The sequence below is a fragment of the Pseudochaenichthys georgianus genome, chromosome 15, assembly GCF_902827115.2.
Source record: "Pseudochaenichthys georgianus chromosome 15, fPseGeo1.2, whole genome shotgun sequence".
NCBI classification, from domain to species: domain Eukaryota; kingdom Metazoa; phylum Chordata; class Actinopteri; order Perciformes; family Channichthyidae; genus Pseudochaenichthys; species Pseudochaenichthys georgianus.
This window is the reverse complement of record NC_047517.1, coordinates 10430410-10439686: the sequence shown is the minus strand read 5'-3', so window position 1 is coordinate 10439686 and position 9277 is coordinate 10430410. Positions and strand designations below refer to the sequence as shown.

Here is a 9277-nt window from a genome sequence, read left to right as displayed (position 1 = left end):
ACATCATAGCACAGAGACAGCTCTGGTTAAAGTCACAAATGACATTCTAATAGCCTCAGACAAGGGACTTGTCTCTATTCTTGTTTTGCTCGATCTCAGTGCTGCATTTGATACTATCGACCTGGGAGAGGGATCCCTCCTCTGTTGCTCTCCCTGAGGTTTCTCCCATTTTCCCCTTTAAACTGTGGGTTTTCTTTGGAAGTTTTTCCTTGTACGATGTGAGGGTCTAAGGACAGAGGGTGTCGTATCGTCATACTGATATTCTGTACACACTGTGAAGACCACTGAGACAAATGTAACATTTGTGATATTGGGCTATATAAATAAACATTGATTGATTGATTGATTGATTGATTGATTGATTGATTGATTGATTGATTGATTGATTGATTTCACAAATGTTACATTTGTCTCAGTGGTCTTCACAGTGTGTACAGAATATCAGTCTCCCAGGAAGGACAGACGTGCAATAGATGCCGTGTGTAAATTGAAAAGATAATACATTTGCAACATAGGTAGTCCATATGTTTGGAAATGTATGTGTGTATAATAGGAAGATGAATCCACGAGGATATCCATCCAGGACCGATGATCCAGAACCACAGCCACGACTCGCGATCCAGGGCTCGCGATCCAGGACACAGGACCGCAGGATCATCCATGACTCCGGATCCCGGCGTATATAGACTCCAAAAAGAAAGACATTTGGGGAAGCTGGGTTAATCGGAACATGAGAGTACACAGGTATAGACAGAGAGAAGGAAGAAGTAAGATGTCCCCCGACAAACTAAGCCTATATCAGCAAAACTAGGGGCTGAATCTAATCAGCCCTAACTATAAGCTTTATCAAAAAGGAAGGTCTTAAGCGCACTCTTAAAAACGGATAGGGTGTCTGCCGCCCGAACACAAACTGGAAGCTGATTCTACAAATGTGGAGCTTGATAAGAAAAGGCTCTGGCTCCCATTGTACTTTTAGAGACTCTAGGAACAACCAACAACCCTGCATTCTTGTAACGCAATGCCCTAGTGGGACAGTAGGGTATAATGAGTTCTTTAAGGTAAGATGGCGCCTGCCCATTAAGGGCTTTGTAGGCGAGAAGAAGAATTTTAAATGCTATCCTGTGTTCTATAGGGAGCCAGTGTAAGGCAGCCAGAACAGGAGTAATGTGGTCCCTTTTCCTAACTCTGGTTAGTACACGAGCTGCAGCATTTTGAATCAGCTGAAGCGACTTGACTGTCTTCTTGGTACACCCTGATAATAAAGAGTTACAATAATCCAGCCTAGAAGTAACAAATGCATGGACTAGTTTCTCTGCATTGTTTTGAGGCAAGATATGCCTGATTTTTGCAATGTTACGTAGATGGGAGTAGGCGGTCCTTGAAATTGATTTTATGTGGGCGTTAAAGGATAAATCCTGATCAAATATAACACCAAGATTCCTTACAGTCTCATTGGAGGCCAAATTAATGCCATCCATAGTTAGTATATCTTTAGATAATTTGTTTCGTAGATTCTTCGGGCCAAGTACAATAACTTCAGTTTTGGTCGTGTTTAACATCAAAAAGTTTAAGGTCATCCACGTTTTTAAGTCCTTAAGGCAGTCTTCAATTTTATTTAGATGATTAATTTCATCAGGCTTGATTGATAAATATAGTTGAGTATCATCCGCATAACAATGAAAGTTTACAGAATGATTCCTTATAATATTGCCTAACGGAAGCATATATAATGTGAACAAAATAGGTCCGAGCACTGAGCCCTGTGGCACTCCATGGCTAACTCTGACCTAAACCAGCCTAAAGCAGTTCCCTGTATGCCAACTAAGTGCTCTAGTCTTTGCAATAGGATATCATGGTCGATAGTATCAAATGCAGCACTGAGATCGAGCAAAACAAGTATAGAGACAAGTCCCTTGTCTGAGGCTATTAGAATGTCATTTGTGACTTTAACCAGAGCTGTCTCTGTACTATGATGTGTTCTAAAGCCAGACTGAAAATCTTCAAATAAATCATTGTTTTTTAAGTAATCACACAACTGTTTTGCGACCGCTTTCTCAAGAATTTTTGAGAGGAACGGAAGATGAGAAATAGGTCTATAGTTGGCTAAAACCTCTGGATCGAGGTTGTGCTTTTTAAGAAGCGGTTTTATCACTGCTACTTTGAATGATTGTGGAACATGGCCTGATAATAAAGACATATTCATAATATTTAATAAAGAAGTGCTAATTAATGGAAAAACTTCCTTCAACAGCTTAGTTGGAATTGGGTCTAACATGCACGTTGATGGTTTAGAAGAGAGAATCATTGAATTTAATTGTTCAAGGTTTATGGCTGAAAAGGTTCAGGCACCATTTTTCTTTTAATAATCAAATGTATAATAATAAAGCCTTATTTGTCTAGCAAAAATAAATAAAATAACATGTATCCAAAACAAGATCTAAAATAGGCAAGATAAATAATTAAGAAAATACTAATTAAACATATAAATTAATACTAATGATAACAATAAATGAATGAGATAAGAATACAATTAAAAGAACACAACAGTTAAACCACTAAAAGTAAGAAGCAAGTACAGTTAGTGATGCATAGCAATTGGGCCTACACAATTGGGGCCATATTATGCAAATATTCAGGTTTCATAATGTTGTCCCTCTCGTCTACTGTGACATGTCTCCATTATTTAATGTTCAAAAGCTCTTTATTTTTCTCATACTGCCTGTGCTGCAGCACCTCTTTTCACCCTCTGTCTGAAACCAGAGCCCAGTCCGCTCTGATTGGTTAGCTGGCCGGCTCTGTTGTGATTGGTCAACCGCCTAGAGATGTCCCAACCCTTAGCCTATCAGGTTCAATGTGTTGGAGCACTAGCCAATACAAGCGGGAGTTTGACATAGCAATTTCACATTGTTCCAGAAGTAAACAAAGGAGTCCAATTGAGGCAGGGATTATCCTTTGGAGACCATTTACATGCACAAAAACTATATACCACACTACATGAAAGAGAACAATCTAAAAGGCATAATAAGGCCTCTTTACAGAACTCTCTTCCTTTTCATCTAGCTCTATCTAGCTCTATAATAGAAGTTCAGTCAAATACTTCTTGAATGTTGGACTCCTGTCGCTAATCCGACACCCTGACGTGAGAAGAGACTTTCAAACGGAGGATCCATCATTTGCTTCCAGGTTTTTACCTTGACATAGGAATATATATTTTCAAAGTAAGCCGTCACGTTTCTGCCTCTAAGTAGTGGTAAATGTAAGACCTTTATACAGTTCTTGAGATGAAAATGATTTGCTTAACATACACTGCAACTTTGAAATGATGTACTTGAAGATACCTTAATGGTTTTCAGGAAAAGCCACTTTTGTGTTGGAGTGCTTTTGAAATCAGTGTGAGTGTGTGTGTGTGCGTGTGTGTGTCTTGTTAAAGGATAACCTTCTCTCGTCACCTCCCCTCTCCTGTGCATTAGAGGAAAAGTGTGTGTAGCCTATAGGCAGTGTCTGCGTGTCGGGGGAATGTGGCGTGTGTGACCGCACTCTGATAGCGTGTCAGAGTGAATTAGCCTCTGTGTGGCGTCCGCCTGGCACACACCGCTGCCTGCCCTCTGCCCACCACCCCGCATATGTGCCCAAGATTAGAATTAATAACCAACGCTGCCAATCATGCTTTAATCACAATAACTCTGCATTTAGGGGGCGCAGGGAGGTCACAGGCATCTGGGCCCCAGGATGGCCAATCTGGAGCAGCTAATAAGGCGAGTCTGCACAAGTGTGTGTCCCTAGTGGTGGCAGCTGCTCAGGTTAGGCACTCAGAATGACAGGAGTATCATGTGATTTAAATAAAAAGTGCTGGACAACAGACCAACTGCTGGGAACTACAGACAAGATACTGCAGGTTCAACCCAGTCTCACGGCATTTCGTGTTATAGTCACGACATTTAATCTATTGATTCGTGTTCACCAACACTATTTTCCCATTTTTTTCGTGTCACACAGAACGATTTTAAAAGCAATCTATTTCTATTGGTAGTATGTTTCGTGCCTGCAGCACGTATTTTTGTCCGTTCGGGTCTTGAAAGACCGGAAGCTGTGGGATTCATAAAAACATGTTCTTACTCAATATCAAGCCACGATTATTGTTTTTATTTTAAATCGTATAATGTCGGACTTTTTTTGTCGTCTGTGAGGAAAAGAAATGGGGCTCAGAGCCTCAAAATATATAATTTCCTTCTAATTTGTTATTCTTTTCTAAATAACACACTGTTATTTACTCAACAATAACACACAATTATCCTTGTTTTTATTTATTTGTTTAATTCCATAATCTCTGGCTTTTTTGGCGTCCTTCAGGAACCGGAAACAGACGTAGGCCTATAAGGGACATTTCGAGCATCATTGCGATACACAGCCACTGAACTGATTACCCAAGATCCTCAGCTATGGTTTAAGCTCGCTGATTGGATGTTTTAGCCGCAATGCACGTTGGGATATGGTGTTAATGCGATATGAAATCCGAAAAACATTTTAAAAAAGAAAGAAAATAATACTTAATTCCGAGTGTTCTTGCTTTTCTCTTTGAAAGTGATCACATAACGGCATCGTAATACACGGTTCGGCTGCATTACATATTACAGATCTGCCGTAGTTCTTTATTTATAGAGCCCTGATGAGAAGACCTTTGGACAAACTGGAAGAAATGCTGCCGAAACTGAATACTTGACATGGATCATAAATATATCAGCAATTAAACAACATCTTCAATTTCTCTTCACACAGTAGGCCTAAGTCTAAAAACAATAATCGTGAATTGATATTGAGTAGGGAGATGTTTTTATCAACCCCACAGCTTCCGGTCTTCCAGACCCGACCGGACAAAAAGACGTGTTGCAGGCACGAAACATACTACCAATAGAAATATATTGCTTTTAAAATTGTTCTGTGTGACACGAAAAAAAAAAAGGGGGAAATTGTGTTGGTGAAGACGAATCAATAGATTAAATGTCGTGACTATAACAGGAAATGCCGTGAGACTGGGTTGGCAGGTTAGTCAGTGTGTAGTTTATGTGTTTCTGTGTACTGAATCTACGGGGAAGTCCGAATATACACCATAAAGAAAGAGTTGGTCTTGGTAAGAGTCAATGTCCATTATATTGCACATAATGTACCACTTTGTATCATAAATCCGAAAAAAAGTCCCATCAGCCCTTGCTGTAGGCCTATTCTCTATTGTCTTAATTAGCCAATGTTAGCATCACAACCAGAGCTGCCAAGTCTCACCCTTTGAGAGTGAGAGTCACGCAATTTAACCTCTTCACACGCCTCACGCCACACTTGCCATTTCACACGCTTTTTCCCCCCTCTCACTACTTTATAATTATTCTTTTATTTAATGATATATTTCCATAACTTGTTGCTTGAGGTTTGCCGTAGTTCGAGTCAGGGATAGGGTGAGCCCGCCCTATTCTGCCCCCGATTGGCTGACCGAGAAAGGCACCGTATACAAACCAATCAGAGGCAGCTTAGGGCGCGTCATTGCGTCTGGTCTCTATCCTATGAAGAACCCATTTTCATCTGAAGCGGGAGGTCAAACGGTAGGTAATCACTTCATTTTAATTTTACAAACGCATTATTTTTATTGTTATGAAGTCAACGGTGAGTCTGACTACGTGAGCGTTACACAAGCTGCTGGTGAGCAGTGTGGCAGGTTGCTGCGGTGGGTTTAACAACAAACAACCGTGAGTTATAGCCGTGTTAGTTAAATCATCACGCGTGTGTGAGCTAGTTAAATCATAACGCGTGTGTGAGCTAATGGATGCTTGCTATGAGCTAAGGGAATTTACAGTACTGTACCTGTGTTGTTTGCATTTCTGTATAATAAAATATTCAATCAATCAAACAGTAACATGTAGCTATCTTTTAAGACTGGATCATTCATTCCTTAACTGTACTTCGATTTCTGTCTGATGTTTGTCTGTTAGTTTGAAAGTCTGAAAGATGTCTGATAAGAAGAAGAAGAAGCAGCAAAGAGATCTGCTGTCATTCTGGGCAGTGGAGGGTCAACCACCCCCTGCCAAACTTGCCAGGTCAGAGGAAACAGTGGAGGAGGCTTTGGATCTCTCAGTGAATGACAGAGCGGAGGAAAATGAGTGTCCAGAGGGCACAGAGAATGAGACTGCAGAGGAGACAGAAGATGATGATGATGTAGAAGAGATTAAGGCTCCAGAGGACACAGAGGATGAGACAGAAGAGCCAGCAGAGGAAACGGTGGAGATGAGAGTAGAAACAGGGAAAAAGCAGAGTGTTAAGAGTGGAGCAGCCACCTACAGGTGCACTTTTAAAAGGGAGTGGACAGCAGAATGGCCATTCATCACTATAGGCACCACCACCTCCTACTATTGGTGCTCTATATGCAGACATGAGAACAGCTGTGCCCATCAAGGAAAGGCAGATGTCATCAGGCATATGAAAAGCAAAGGGCATCGTGCCAAAGAACAGGCAATACAGTCAACAACCACGATTGCACCTTATTATGCCCCAGTCTCTGTTGGTGGCATGACAGCACAAGAGGCCAAGGTATATATTATGAACAGTGGCAGTGGCTGAATTGCACTTGTAGGTTATATCAGCATAAATAATAGTAAATGAAACAAACTGTCACAAATACCTTGTCTAACATGTTAATTTGGACTTTTTATTTATGTTTATTGTATGTAATTGTGTATTTCTAGGGACCTTGAGTCGGCAATAAATGCATTTATTCAATCCAAAAACATTTAATGTTTTATGGAATGTTTTTACATGATTTGCTCTTTGATGACCCCCTTTCTGTTGCAGACAAGGAGAGCTGAGGTAAAGGTGGCAGTGTCAATGGTCGAACACAATGTGCCGTTTGCAGTAGCAGATCACTTCAGCCCATTGCTAAAAGAATGCTTCAAAGATTCCCCTACTGCACAGAACTACAAGTGCGCCCGCACAAAAACATCGTGCATAATAAATGAAGCAGTGGCCCCACATTTTAGAAAGGAACTGGTCATGAAGATGAGGACCAATCCTTTCACATTAATCACAGATGGATCAAATGATACAGGTCATTACACTTTCCACACTTTCCAGCACCCATTTTAGATATATTATTAACCATAGAACACACACACAATTTCAGTCTGATGTGTACCTTAATCTGACATATATGTACCATATCGTTGCAGGAAGAGAGAAGATGAACCCGCTCACTGTGCGGGTATATGACAGTTCCACCAGTAAAGTTGTCCACAGGTTTCTGGATATGTGCCCCACCAGCGGGCCAAGCTGCGGCACAGCTGAAGTGATATACCAGAAGATGGACGAGGCCTTGCAAAAAAACGCCATACCATGGAGAAACTGTGTGAGTCTGTCTGTTGATAATGCACCTGTCAATACAGGAGCAAGAAATTCCATCGCATCCAGAATTCTTAAAGAACATGGCAGCATCTACATCCATGGGTGCCCCTGTCACGTCATCCACAACACTGCCAAACAGGCTGGCCTGGGCTTTTTGGAGGTGAGTTGAATCATGTGTGATTTCTATGACCAACCATATCCGTTAGGCCTAATGTCAAGTCTAACAGGTTGTTTGTTATGCTGTGGTGTCATGTGATTATAAATCATCATGTATTGCAGGTGTGTGGATTTGATCCAGAGGATCTGACTGTGGATGTGGGATACTGGTTTAAAGGAAGCACCAATCGTAAAGGTTACCTGACAGGTATGTGCAGTCCAAATGAAATGCAGAAGAGTTAAATTAAATTGAAATTAAGATGTTCCATTCTTGTCATAGAATTCTGTGAGCTCCATGGAAGCGAGTATTTAGAAATACTTATGCACGTTTCCATTCGATGGTTGAGCCTGGAGAGGTGTTTGACTCGTATCCTGCAGCAGTATGAGCCACTGGCCAGCTACTTCAAGTCATCAGGTAGGCATTATATTTCAATGATCCAAATGAACGAACGATTATTATAACAGACTGAAAAGTAAATGTATGTAGTATGCACAACCTGTGTTTTTTGTATTCACAGATGAGAAACAACCAAGGTTCAGGAGGCTGTTGGAAGCATTCTCTAACCCAATGACAGAGGTGTACCTGCTGTTCTATCAAGCAACGTTGCCAGTCTTCTCCACCTTCAACCTCCTCCTCCAGAGAGAGAAGTCCTTCATCTTCCTTCTACATGATGAGGTAAATTGGGAAGGTTGGGATACAGCATGCTAGTAATACAGTATGCTAGTAATAATGTACTATGTTTGTTCCTTTTTTCATTAGCACTCTACTTCTAGGTTACATTTAATTTTGAAAATCTTTTCTGAAATACAAATTTGTAGATACGGAGTTTCATCCGCAAGTTGCTTTCAAAGTTTCTGAAGCCCGCAGCACTGCAGCACCAGGAATTGCATGACATCCTCTATAACAGGGGTGGGCAATTATTTTTTCCATGGGGCCACATGAGAAACTGAAAATATTGTGGAGGGCCGGGCCAAAAGGCTGAACTCAATTCTGCATAATATTAATTGTATTTCTTTATAAAAAGCAGTAAATAGCATTGTTTTGACAAGCTGGTAAGAGTATATGTTATAGTTAAGCAATAAAAAAGTGAGGTTGCTTTACAAAAAAATGTCATTTATTAAATCGAATTTCCCAAAACAATGGTAAACAAAATGAACGTTGTTCACCATTTGTGACTCATATTAGTAAACATTTTCAGTCACATTCACTCAAACACATTTTGAGTTTCATTTACTGTTGGAAAGAGGTTCTTAGCATTCTAAAGACATCACAATATTGTCTTTGTACTCCAAATATTAAGCAAGATATATCATATTGAACTGTCACTAAACATCACTAAACTGTGATTTTGAGAAAAAAGGCTTCCAAAGAAAGTGTCCCAGTTCACTGCTAGTTGGTGCCTTTAAATGCCAACATTTGTAGTCTAATCACCTCATTTGGTGTTTTTAAGTTCTCTTTTCTTGTTCAGTGAGAGAAATCTAGTCTCTGCTGAGCTTTAACGAGTGCATCGAAGTCAGGTTGAATGTCTGAGGTGGAGATGCGAAGCACAGCTGACCAAAGAGCCAAAGAGAACCAACATCTTCTGAGCATGTCTCCTCATGTTTGGAAAGTTCTCCTCCTTGAGAGAAGAGTAGAAATCCAGCAGAGATGCTGACTTAAAGTGCTCTGCCAGTACTGCATCAGACTGCAGGTCGATGAGTTCCAGCTGAACATCACTGGGTGCATTATCCACACTGCAGG

General features: G+C 40.6%; 1 protein-coding gene across 1 annotated transcript; it reads left to right on the top strand.

Annotated features, from left to right (window-relative positions):
* Positions 1-5994: 5994 nt before the first annotated feature.
* Positions 5995-9019, top strand: LOC139435169 (protein FAM200B-like). Its single transcript, XM_071205594.1, has 8 exons — positions 5995-6573; positions 6835-7087; positions 7209-7540; positions 7660-7744; positions 7817-7951; positions 8055-8212; positions 8356-8446; positions 9006-9019. The coding sequence occupies exons 1-8, from the start codon at positions 5995-5997 to the stop codon at positions 9017-9019; spliced, it is 1647 nt and encodes a 548-aa protein (XP_071061695.1).
* The last annotated feature ends 258 nt before the right edge of the window (positions 9020-9277 follow it).